This window comes from Miniopterus natalensis, chromosome 2, assembly GCF_054644295.1.
Source record: "Miniopterus natalensis isolate mMinNat1 chromosome 2, mMinNat1.hap1, whole genome shotgun sequence".
In the NCBI taxonomy this organism is placed as follows: domain Eukaryota; kingdom Metazoa; phylum Chordata; class Mammalia; order Chiroptera; family Miniopteridae; genus Miniopterus; species Miniopterus natalensis.
Genome location: NC_142082.1, coordinates 132,221,011 through 132,234,471, shown reverse-complemented (window position 1 = coordinate 132,234,471; position 13,461 = coordinate 132,221,011). Strand labels below are relative to the sequence as shown.

At 40.9% G+C, this 13,461-nt stretch overlaps 1 protein-coding gene across 2 annotated transcripts in view; it reads left to right on the top strand.

Moving 5' to 3' along the window:
* The window catches only part of SRGAP1 (SLIT-ROBO Rho GTPase activating protein 1), a 233,976-nt gene that overhangs the window by 176,035 nt on the left and 44,480 nt on the right, over positions 1 to 13,461 (top strand). For both annotated transcript variants that reach the window (XM_087814567.1, XM_087814568.1), the window contains exons 8-10: positions 1,657 to 1,758; positions 10,851 to 11,048; positions 11,534 to 11,618. In XM_087814567.1, coding sequence (XP_087670693.1) covers positions 1,657 to 1,758; positions 10,851 to 11,048; positions 11,534 to 11,618 — 385 coding nt within the window. The remainder of the gene's footprint in view (positions 1 to 1,656; positions 1,759 to 10,850; positions 11,049 to 11,533; positions 11,619 to 13,461) is intronic.

The following is a 13,461-nucleotide window of genomic DNA, read 5'->3' as shown; positions in this document are numbered from 1 at the left end:
ATCTATCTGAAGACTTCTTGTAATCTTGATTTAAAGAAAAATAATTGTAAATGGCAGGAAAATTAGAAAAGGGGTGGAAAATGCAAAACAATCCTTTTTTCCCAAGGGAAGAAAATCCATTTAAACCGTTTATGAGTTACAGTGGTGTATTTCACTGTCTGCTGACAGGGGAAAACAAGGAGAGCCAATTAATGGAGCATGCTGTATAGCACTTGATGTCCCAGCTGTGCAAAACAATACTCATAGATTAAAAATTCAATTTTAGCTTATTGTGGTGACAGTATGTTTTTTAAAATAGATGTAATTATAGAACCCATGGCAGATTTCTTTAATGCCATAAACTTTTCTGAAACACCTAATATTAAGACTTATATACATGTGTGGGTACCTGCTGTATTTCTAATCTGATTTTATTTTTGCCTGATTTGATAGAGTGAATTACTTAATTAGAAATGGTAAGCATTTTTTTATACCAATAACATATGAATTTGACAGGTGAGCGGCTTATGCTACCCAGAGTTTTGTTTCTTCAAGTGGTTGCTGTTTTAATTTTTTGGTTATGGACGTGTTAAACATACAGGGTGGACAAACGTAGGTTTACAGTTGTGAGTGCATGAAACAGTTTATTATTGTATTATTACTTATTATTGTATTATTTTCCATATGAACAACTGTAAACCCACATTTACCCCACCCTATAGAATGATAAAATATCATGGACAAGTGATTTCAGTTGGGTTAATAGTTTTTACCTTTTTTTAAACTATTATTATTTTTAAAAAGTGAATCTGTTGCCTTTTTTTTTTTTTTAATGGCCAGTGGTGCCAGAGAGCAGTAATCTCTATGATGGTTTGGAGACTCCGTAAAAGAAAATCCTCATCTGCTGAGAGTATTTCTAAAACAAGAAAGAGGGGAAAAAATTGTACCTGGCACAATTTTAATATAATTAAAAGGTTCTAATTTTTACCTTATTCATAATTGAGATCATGGCCAAAAGATCTTTCTGACAAGGCCCAAGATAAGCGGCCCATGATAAGCGGCCCATGATTTGGCTGGTATTCCCGAGACAAGCCGTGATTGAAAGATACTGATAACAGCCATTCACATTTTTGAGGTTTTCCTGTTCCAGGCACTGTTCTGAGTGATTTATGTACATGATCTCCTATCGTCTGTACAACAACCCTGTTTCATAGGAACTCTCACTGTCCCCATTTTACAGATACGAAAACTGAGGTTTAGTAACTTAGCCTAGTCAGCCAGCCGACTCTGCCCAGCAGGCTCCGCCGCCTGCCCTGGTTTTGCCCGTGTGGTCCCTTTGGATCTTCCTTCGCCCTCCACACCCTGCCCGACGGTCACTGAGAGCTCCCCGAGTGACAGTCAGCGTCAGGGTGCCGCCGCCCCCCCATCCTTCCAGTGGTGCTCCCTGCAGCTGCTCCCTGTCCAGCCACATCCAGGCCTAGCAGCTGCATTCTGCTCTTTGCACTTACGTAACTGGTTCATAGTTGAAACTGGGGTTTTGAGGAGGCTGTAAAAGTAAATATGTAATTGGAATCTTGGGGTCGGCGTGATTCATGCGGCATTGAAATGGGAGAGCCGTGCGGCTGGAGGCTGGCCTGATGGTGCCCCTTGTAACTGTGGCTTCCGATTCCCCACCAGGTGTGTCAGGTCAGCGCTCAGCAGCCGGTCCAGGCCGAGCTCATGCTCAGGTACCAGCAGCTGCAGTCCCGACTGGCCACTCTCAAAATCGAGAACGAAGAGGTGAGCATGCTTTCCACCCCACGAGTAATCCGAATCCTAACGTCAGCTGGAAGACATTTTCACATGACCTAGGCATATTTGGCATTCTGAATGCAATGTCTTCATCGTGCATGTTCAGCTAAATCAGGGTTCCTAAAACACTCTTTGTAGAGGGTAAGTGCAGAGTCTGCATTCTACCACAGATGAATACTTTCCCGGGGATCCACACATGGAATCCCTGCACACACATGGAATCTGTAATTCACACTAAAACTCCTTCTGGTAGGTTATGAAATTCAACATATGTGTCCAAGAATATACAGTAATGTGTGGCATGAAACTTTTGATCATTTAATCATAACTTTTGAAATTAGTATACTTTTTTATGCCTTTTTGTATTCTATAGATTTTGGGGACTGAACATGGCATTACTGCAGTAATTAATACAAAAATCATACTTTAAGATAATACTTGAATGAGAACAGAAAACTGTTTATTTGCTGACATTAGTGGCTTTAAATGGATAGACCATAAAATGTGAATTATAAATATATGTTGAGCCAGAAAGCAGTTGTACAATTCAGCTGCCTCTTTCTGAAATTAGTTTAATTGGATCCACATTCTCTTTAAATAAAAATATGAACCACAGATGTTTCTTGTATTAGTCATGGCTCTCAGCTGTAATTTATAGGGACCCAAATCACACTTACTCATTGAAACTTTCCTTATCGATCAAGCTTACCGCAGCTGCAGTCAAAATTAAATCTATGTTCAGGTTATATCAGGAATCTCTCTTTTCATCACTTTGAAGTGATATCTTCATGTGTGTTAGTAGGCGCTTCCTCCCCCCCACCCACCATCCCCCTTCACCCCGTACTGGGAGAGCCAGGACTGCATGGTCCCTACAGCTTGCCATCTCACCCATTCCAGCATTTTTATCTCTGAAACGGGATCGACCCCTCATTGGCCTGAGTTGTCCTGCCTACTTACCCCCAGGAAGTGTTTTCTCTCATTGGTCAGCCTAGATACTGTGCCCACGCATAAAGCCCATTGATTGACAGCCCCATCAGAAATATCTATTTCTAGAAGACAGACACCCCCAAAAGTAAGGAATATGGAAGAGGAAGAAACACACACGCACAGTAATTCACCTTGATAAAATGAATTATCAAAATTCATTTTAGCACTCTCTCGCTTCAATCCCACTAAGATGTTCTGCGCTACGTGACTGTGTGTGTGTTTCTATTGAAAAAGAGTGATGTGTTTGAAGACCGGTATAGTTTGCTCAAAACCCATTGCAGCTTTCTGGCTTCCACTCTTTCTAGAGAAACCAAGCCACTGCTTATTCAAACATGTGTATTTAAGATGCAACTGATGTGATTAAGACTTCAGTCTCTGTGTAAAGTCCCACAAATGAGCCTCTCCAAAGGAAAGCTGTTGCTCTCCTTGAGGTGTTTTTGAGCTTCGGCATTAGGGTTTGGGCGAGGCATTAGGGTTTGGGCGAGGCATCACAAAATACTCCTCTAATTCAGTTTATTGGATCCTGTTGAATTTGCAGTATGTATGAGACTTCCACTTTTTTTTCATGTGTGCCCTCCTGCTGTTTTACTTGGAAACATTCTCTAAACCCTAAGAAAATAGTGTGTTATACAGAAGGTCAAAACTGGCAGCCCACAGACCTGTTTCATTTGGCTCCTGCAGTTTTGGCCTATTAACAAGAGGGAAGACTGGTGACTCTGGCCCTGCATTGCCTCATGAAGGGAAGAGCTGGGTTATTTGAATTTCCTTTTGCCGTAGTCTTTCAGCTCCTGATTTTCTTACACTGGTCTAATCCATTTATGTTACCTGTCTGGCCTCCTCAGGCCTTTGAGTTCATAACGTTTAACATATGTCCCTTTGGGCATAATTTGGAGAAGCCCAGTGTCTTTATAAACTGATAAGGGCAGGCAGCACTTTCTGAGGGTCAGTTTTTATACATTTACGATAGAAACAAATGAATTAGATTGTCCTGATATTTCTTGTAAGCATCACTCGTGGTTTATGATTTCTTGGATATGGAATAAATTCACTGTAGTGGAATGGAATTCCCAATGAAAGTAAGAATTAAATTGGATTTTTGATAATCAGTAGATTTTTTTGGGTACAGAAGGAGGAACAGATGTTTCAACATATTTCAAGGTACCCTGGGAGAACCTTGCTTTCCCAGAGCCGTTTGGTTATCGCCCAGGTTCTCCTTGGGGAGAGCCAAAGGTGAAGCTGAAGTCATGTGGTGAGAGGCCTTGAGAGCCCACCTGAGGAGATTTGATACTGTGGGTCAGTTCAATTCAGCACAATAAATATTTGTTGAGCAACTTCTACATTCCACATATTTTGCCAGATGTGGAGAGTACAGAGATGAATGAGTCACAGCATCTGGTCTAGTGTGAGAGCCAGACTATAAGAAGTCATTCATATAATGGGAACAACATAGCAGTCATTGCTGATGCGGAGGCCTGTGTAGCACTTGTCTCTACCCTAAAGAACTTGCCTCTCATCTTCCACTGATAGGACAAAAAAATTGACACATTGGTATCAAACCAAAATATGCTAATAAAGACACATGTATAATTCTATATAATTCTCTGTTTCTGCACAAAAATATACACACTTATAAAGTTCAAATTTTACTAGAAAGAGTTCAATTAACCAAAAATAATTAGGACTGCCCGTAAAAAGATCAAAGTTGAGAGAGAATTGCATCCAAGTTTACAAAAGAATGGACAAATGCAGCTAAGTGAATACGTGAACCTTTTCATCAAATCTTAAACAACTACAAATATTTGGCACCATTTGAAACTGTAGGAAGCTTGGAAGGGTTTCTTTGCTAAGAGCTCTCTAGCCATATTAATTTCATTTGCTCTACAGTGCTTGATTTTTAAAAATTAGTTGCTGTCATTTAAAAAGTGGAAACTTTGAATAAAATCAAGGATTTTTAGCTTCTAAAAAATTAGGAAGTCTTGTTACCCTAGACCTACATTTCTGCAGGATGATAACCTGTTTGAGCTGAGCAGTAAATGCTTCCCTAGACCCAGAGCATGTACTTCCTGTTTGCCATGCTTCCCACTCAGCCCACTTGCCTCATTTTCATTACTTGCTTGGCCTTTGAAGATATTTGAGTTTGCAGCACCTGCCTTAAAGAAAAGAGAGCAGTAAGCATTTGTGAAATGACCTCAGTATACTCGTAAGTAGTAAAAGTTGAAAGAAACGGTTTGAGGAGGACTTGGTTAAATTTGTGATTGTTGCAGATTCATAATAGATTGTGACATTTATTGTCACTTCACGGCTTTACATTTGCCTGTTGAACCTTTTAAAATGAGTTTTATGTATCACTGTGCTGCAAACTTGTATCACTAGTACCTCACTCTTGTGATTCCCATTTCCAGTCACCAGTCAACCAGTATTAGTGTCCCCCGTGTGTTGTACACAGAGAAATACAGCAGGGCCTGCTGCCCACACAACTTTATTCCCAACTCTTTGTTTTCTTTTTCTTACTTCAAAATATAACTTTTTATATGAAACATTAATAAACATTACTTTACAGATAAGGCTTTAAAAGCAACCTAAATCTAAATGATCATTTATACCTTTCTTCCCATAAACATTTTCCAAAGTCTTTCCAGTCTAATGTTACACAGTCTTGTCCACTTTCTCAAAGTTTACTCTTAACCTTCGTCATGGGGATTTCAGTTTAGGGCTCATTCCTGTTGTTTCTTTCTTTCAAAGTTAACCTCTGGAGTAATTCCCATAGATTGCATTTCCCTTAAAGTTCTATAGGCAGCCTAAGAAAAGGAAGATGAATTGCATAACTAGAGAAATTATGCCCTTCGTATTTTTAGCACAGTCTTAGGTTTAAGTAGCTTGTCCCATTTTCAGACCATCTGTCCCATATTTTGGTCCAGAAAATAGAGTTTTGTAAGCATGTCACTATAAAATGAGTCTCTCTTACGTCTGAGCTCCTGAAAGGAATGAAAAAAACAAAAGCCTATGATTCTTCAGTTAATCTGCAACAAGGTTTAATGAATTGAGAGTCTTGTGTAAATTTTCCTAGCATCACTTAAAAACTTCCACCAACAGTTTACTAGGGTATATTTCACAGATTCTTCCAAAGATATATTCCTTACACGGGATATTTTCAACAAGAATGAACAAGATTTTAGGCAAACATTTGAGATGATTTTTATGGCATGGGTAATGGACGGAAGTAAGATATATTTTAGTTACACTGTAGCAAAACCACATTTCCCTCCAAATTTTCTCATACTCCCAATGGCTGCAGCAGAATCTCACGTCATGTAAATCAGTGATTAAACCCTTATGGACAGCTGTCAAATTTTCTGAAGACTTTATATATAAGATTTGGAGCTTGATAACCACTGACTCATAATTGCTGTTTCTGATGGTTTCTGTGGCTTTTACTTCATTTTTATATATTTAAGTATTTCTTACTTGCCTGCATTCTTCTACTGATGAGATTAACAGTAAAAACCTAAGTAAAAGCTAGCTGCCACTTATCCTTAAATGACAGCATCATCTCGGCCAAAACTGAGAACAGGATCAGCTGTCTCTCACAGAAAACACGTATTTTTAGGAGCAATGTATATAAGTATGTATAGGTATGTATAGTTTGAACTAAGCTTAACTCACTGAAGGGAGGTCCTTGATCCAGAAGACTACCAAGGGGAATGAGGAGAGTTTCTAGAAAGACTCTAAATGTGAGTCATGAGGCTGGGTACCCCAAAGAAAATTGTAGTGCTCGGGATGACTGTCAGCAAAGAAACCGCACCTTGTTGGTGTGCACTGAACATTTCTTTGACATCTGTGGATTTGAAAGGAGGATTTCAACTGCCACCACTCACTCAATGAACTTTTTGGATAATCTGCTGTGTTCCAGGCACTGTGCTAGTGAGTAGAGATATAAAGATTTATAGGCTGTTTCTGACCTCAAGTCACTCCCGTTATAGATGGAAAACATAGTCCTCTAAGCAGTATAGTAGGTGCTTATGAGAACCATTTCTTATCATTGTTGGCATCATTCTTCCCAGACCATGCTTTGTATCATGTCCACCCAGATGGGTCATTAAATCCGAGTCAGGGTGGGCTGTAGGAAAACAAGCTTTCTGAGACACAGCTGAAGGCAGGATGTTGTTCAGAGAGCCATGGGCAACGATGATGACTTCTTCTTCAGATTGAGTTGTGTCGTTGTTGAGAATGAATTTTGTTTGAAAATCAGTAGAGCTTGGTGTTTGTAAACATCCCCTTAAATGCAAATACGTAGATTAGTGTGAATTCCTCTGGAATGGTATTAGACCCCTCCCCAAAAGCTTGGGGGGAGCAAAAATTGGACTGTTTTTCCAAATCGGGTAACATAGACAGGGTCACTAGCATCTGTCCCCCTGTTAGTGTACCAGGAGCGAGGGAAGTGTCATGGCAAGATGCTCGGACTCTGCTCCTGCCTTCTGTGGCCTGTGCTGGCAGAAAGTTTCTACACCCTTGGCTAATTAACGATGGCATTTACCCAGTCTCTCTGTGTGTGCATTTGTATATGGTCTCTTTCTGCTAATTTCTAATACATCTGAAATGATACAGTTGTAATTGACATGCATCCAAGGTCAGTGATGGCAAGGAGTAAGGAGATAAGTAGGGAAGAGAAGGAGCTCTGGGGGTTACCCTCACAGGTGGGCGGATGAGTGGTAAAGGGTGAGTAGGCCTGCACCAGGTGCACGGTACAAGGCGTGATGCTAGAAGACCAATTTTCAACCGATGCACTGCAAGGAATTTTCAAACATACAATACCTGACTATTTAGTCAGGGGCACTGACCTCTTTTCCCTTCGATTGTCAAATTAAAAAATGACAACAGCCAACACAATAGCCATCTGGTGTGAATGAATCAAAATTATACCCTATCTTTTTTTGTTAGATAGGCAAAAAATGTATTTTTTGGTGTGCTGCAGAATTTTGGTAATTTGTGTGTGCCATGAGATGAAAAAGGTTGAAAATCGCTACCGTAAGATAATGTGGTTTGTGTTCCCCCAAAATTCATATGTTGACACCCTAATTCATAATACGACCTTATTTGAAGGTAGGTTCTTCACAAAGGACATCAAGTTTAAGTGAAATCATTAGGGTGGCCCCTAGTCCAATAAAACTGTGTCCTTATAAAAAGGGGAAATTTGAACACAGAAGACATTACAAAGAGAAATAGAAGATGGCCATCTTCCAGCCAAGGAGGTGGTCTGGGAACAGGTCTCTCCCTCACAGCCCTCAGAAGGAACAGCCCTGCTGACACCTTGACCTCAGACTTCTGGCCTCCAGAACTGTGAGGCAGTCAACTTCTCTTGGTTTAGCCACCCAGCCTGTGGTGCTTTATGGCAGCCCTAGACATCTAATACAGTGTGTTTGGAAAGTGAAACCTCCAAAACAACTTTCTCTTTTCTCCAGTGATTGTAATGTCCTGGGGGGGATGGGACGCAAAAGAGCCTGTCCACAGAAGCTGACAGAAGTTTCCTCTCCCCACACTGTTTTGATCACTATCGCAGAGTCCTTGCCACCTGGGCGCACCTCCAGTGCAGTACCATTTTTGTTTCTTTGTCATCCCGTTTCATATTTTTTGGCCTCTCCTTTCACTAAACCCAACTGCATCTTCCTGCGGCTAATGGGGAGCCATCACAAGCCTTGTAGTATCTGTTTCATATTTGCCTCATTAGCTTCCCCCTTGTGACTTATTAACATGGCTCGTGTGTCAGAAGCTAGTGTTTTTCTTCATTGAGAACATCCCATGGGATAATATGTATCCCAGCCATCGTGTCTGGTGTTTTCTGTCATATCTTTTCTTTTTCCTGACAATTCCAAATGTAACCGGAATACTCTTGCTTCTAAGGAAGAATTGAGAAAAGAAGAAAAACAGTGTTGTTGACGATGACAAGGAATTACATGGCAGCTGTGTCCACAATAGGGTCTACAGTAAGGGGGCCTATTACCAAGGGCTTGGGTGGGTATATATCCTGTCTGGTCCCTGGGCAGATGCTACAGCCTCTAAGACTTTAGTTAGTCTGGTGCTGGGACAAGAATCCACATCAGGATCCACAGTTGGTCCATAGACAACAGGTCTGTTACCAGGTTCTCAAATAGATGTGGCACCTACCAGGCCACTAGACGTGACCTGGAAGATAAGACTATGTCATGGGTCCATTTCTGGGTCCACAGCCAGGACCAAGATCTGCAGGCCTGCCTCTAGGGGTCTGTCTCCCTCTAGGTCCCTGGTGGGCAAGACCGCTTCTGAACCACTGCTGAGGACTAGAGCCAGGATACAGGGCTGCTTCACGATCCAAAATTGGACTACAGTTGATGGACCTGCCTCTTGGAGTACGAATGGGCTTGTCTTTTGTTGAGTCCCTGGGCAGTTGTGAGTGCTCATAGATCATTGCTAAGAGGTACTGGAACCAAGTTACAGGGCCTCTTTGTTATCCACAACTCAACCTAAGTTGGGGGACCTGCCTCCAGATGGTGTTTCTTGCCTTGTACCTCATCAAGCAGAGCTGCTTCAAGACGGCAGGTGAGCTTGTCTGAAGCCAAGCTACAGAGCCACTTCAAGTCAGAATGAGGTTGGTGGGCCTTCTTCTAAAAGTATGGATGGCCATGTTAGACCAGAATCAACAGGTCTGCCTCCAAGAGCATGGACAACTGTGCCTTCTGGCAAGTCCCTGGGCAGAGCAGGACTGCTCCCAGACCACGGCTAAAAAGGACTGGAACTGTATCAAGGTCAGCAGGCCTTTACCTAAGGCACAGGTTGGTGTGACTCCTCCTGGGTCCCTTGATAGATAGTGCTGGTGGCAGGACCGAGGCCAAATAGAACTGTAGCTAAGTCCACAGAGGTACAGGGCTGTTTTGGGGTCTGTAGCCAGGATCATGATTGGCAAGCCTGCCACCTGGGCACAGGCCTGCTTTCTCAAATCAGCCTTTCTAGTCTTGGACTCCACCAAGGTTTTACAAGCTCCTATCTGGATCCCAGAGCTTCTACAAATGCACTTTTGTCCATGGATGGCTGCCAAATTATTGTTGCTGTGGAAAAATATGAGCAGGGGCCCTCATATTTTACCATCTTTTTTATGTCACCTCCAGGGTGGTGAGTCTTTTCATTTAGCCAATAGGTATATAATTATGACTTCTTTAAAGTAATTACTTACGATATTGTTTTGTTTAAATGATCTTTATATATCTACGTTCTATAATGACAGACTGAGTCACTCAGCTGATTTCTTCACGTTTCACTGTCCAGGACAAGATGCATGGCCAAGCCTGAAGCCCATGACACAGGGAAACATATGTTCATAAAAAGAAGAGTATCAAATATTTTGATCAGAAATAAAATCCAGTGATTTTTAACTATTAGTACCCCTGATGGCTTGGGAAAAACAAACATTCTTTCTGGAGGATGATAAGCTCACCCTAGACTTCAGATAACTCTACAAATAAATGTCCAGCAAAAAATAACTAGGCAAATGAGGAGACAAGAAAACGTGATAGCCAAAAGGAATATCAGACAATAGAGACTCCTAATACTGGAATTTTTAGAAACAAGCTATAAAAGAGCTGCTTAGTGTGCTCAAGTAGATGAAAACTAAGTTTCGATTTCATCAGGGAACTATAACCTAGAAACAGTGAAATAACACATTTGAAAATCAAACATGTAGAAATTCTAAAACTGAGAAATAGGGTAACCCAAATTAATAAATCAGAGGATAGTTTTAACAGCAGATTAGACACAGCTGAAGAATGAATTATCAAAGTGGAAGGCAAATCAGAAGAAAATAATCAAAATGCAGCATGGAAAAACCAAACGTAGAAAATATGAAGAGAAGGGTAAGAAATATACAGAATAGAGTGATGTTTAGCATACTAATTAAATGCTCAGAATGAAAAATGATAAAAAAGAAAGCAGAAAAAATATTTGCAAAGATAAAGGCTGGAAATTTATCAGAGATTGGTCTCTGCCTGACAGGACAGGTTCTCACTACGTGTTTGGGGGATTCACAAAATTATGCACTAATGTGAGAAATATGTTCCTGTTCCCAGGTTAAGAAAACGACTGAAGCCACCTTGCAGACGATACAAGATATGGTCACCATCGAAGACTATGATGTTTCTGAATGCTTCCAGCATAGCCGCTCCACAGAGTCTGTGAAGTCCACTGTCTCTGAGACCTACCTGAGTAAGCCTAGCATCGTCAAGAGAAGAGCAAACCAGCAGGAGACTGAGCAGTTCTACTTCATGGTGCGTCCCTTACTTCCACAGCCACCGTTGGAGCTCAGATCTGGGGACCCTAGATGCTGCTTCTGGAGTGCCATTGAAATCAGCTAGGTTCTTTATTAAAATATGGACTCCTCTTCACTCAGAGTTTCTGATTCAGATGGTCTGGGGTAGGGGTTAGGAGTCAGTACTTCTTAAAAGGTCCTCAGGTAATTCTGATGTGCAGACATATTTAAAGAGGACTGTGCTAAAATAGAACTTTTAAACTTTGATGGACACACATGTCACCAGGAGAGCTTATTAGAATGTAAGTTCTGATTTCAATAGGTCTAGGGAGGAGGGACCTGAGAGTCTGCATCTCTGATAGGCTCCCCTCAGACCACACTTTAAGTAGCATGGCTCTAGGATCTAGAAGATAAAAGAGGCTGGATTTTAGATATCCTATGGGATGTCTCTTGACATTGAATTTTTTTTTTTTTTAATTTAAAAACTAATCTTTCCTTTTGCAGAAACTCAGAGAATATTTGGAAGGTAGTAATCTCATCACAAAACTTCAAGCCAAGCACGACTTGTTGCAGAGGACCCTCGGAGAAGGTCAGTTATTTGAAATAGATGGGAAGGTGACGTGGATTATAGATTGTATCCTGTATATATTCCATGAAGTGTGCAGGTTGTGGATTTGTGCTTTGAGAAGCAGAGAACACTGTTTGTTTAGATTTGGCTTTATCTCTTTCTGGAATACCCAAGTTCTCCCTGGAACCATTTTTCTTTATGAGCTTGGCACTGACCTTGAGGAAGAGCCGTGAAATCTAGGGAGGGCTGAAGAGCCAACACAGAGCTCCTGAGGAAGGCTCTTTAGAGCATGGTGCTGACCCCCCCCCCCCCCCACCCGTCACTTCTTCCTCCTGTTCTTGGACTTTTCTGCCCCTCCAGCCCCACCCCATTTGTTTGAATGGGCCAATATTTTTGTCCCATCGAATGCCTTTTTGGACTCTAGAAACCAGTAAAACCAGTTTGGGTGACTTTTTTTTTTCCTTTCTGTAGGCATTGGTTTTGGTTAAGAAATTACCTAATTAAATATACTGTTATATCTGATAATAGCAAAAACAACAATAGTTACCACTTATATAAGGCTTTCTCTGTGTCAGGCATTGTTCTGAGCTGTATATTTAACTAGACACTATAAATTTCCCCATTTTTACAAGTGAGAAAACTGAAAGAAAAAAAGGATTATTGGCAAAGGGGACTATGTAAGTGCTACTGTTTCTCTTTTCATCTTCAAGAAATTTAAAAGGAAAAAATAAGTAGAAGCAAAGTCCCTGTCTTAAGGGCCTCATAGTCTGTAACTTTAATTATCTTTTATTCACACTAGGTCCTGCTAGAAGTTATAAGAAATGAAAGAGAATATGAATGGGACTGGGAAATGAGGGGACTGAGTTGTGTAACTCAGGCCGAAAACAGATTGCTTCCGTTTGACATAAACCTTGCCTCCTACTCCTTTACCCATAAAGAAGTTTTCCTATCACCTTATTTTCTTGTTCTCTCCAAAGGGCCTATTATCCTCAGGGAATGGATACATGGAGAAAGGTCATCATGACCTAAGGCTCCCCATATTACAGTCAGGATGCCAGATTCTAAGATCAAAGGCCAATTTCACTTAGAAAAAATGTCTTAAAAAATAAAATAACCAAACACAATGTATGAACTCTCAGATTCTGAATCAAAAAGCAGAAGTTATAAAAGGCATTCTAAAGACAATTAGGGAAATTTAAATATAGACTATTAAATGATATTATTGAATGAATGTTTATTTTCCTAGGTATGGTGGTATGGTTATGGAGGAGAAGAACCTTATTCTTAAGAAATATTTGCTGTGTCATAATGTTTGCAACTTACTTTCCAAATGCTGCAGGAAGAGGGGGGGGGGGGAATAGGGCCAATGTGACAAAATGTTGCCAATTGGGAAATCTAAGCGAAGGGTACATGAATGTTCCCTGTACTAGTCACTAGTCTTTCGGCTCTTCTCTAACAGAGGTTTCAACTTTTTTTTTTTTGCACCTTTGAATTATTGTTCTAATCAGCAATTGTGTCCCACTTTTTTCCCTTTTTCCCCCCTTTTTTCATAGTATCAGGTATTCTTTTTCCTCCATTTTTTTTTTAAATCCTCACTTGAGGATATTTTTTCCATTGCTTTTCCGAGAGAGTGGAAGGGAGAGAGAGAGAGAGAGAGAAACATTGATGTGAGAGAGACACATCAATTGGTTGCCTCTCTCACGCACCCTGACCAGAGCCGGGGATGGAGCCTGCAACCCACCGAGGCACAAGCCCTTGGCCGGAATCTAACCTGGGACCCTTCAGTCCGAGGGCTATTGCTCTTACCACTGAGCTCCTTCATTTTTTACAAATGCCTGATATTTCACTGGTGCCCCCAAGGTCA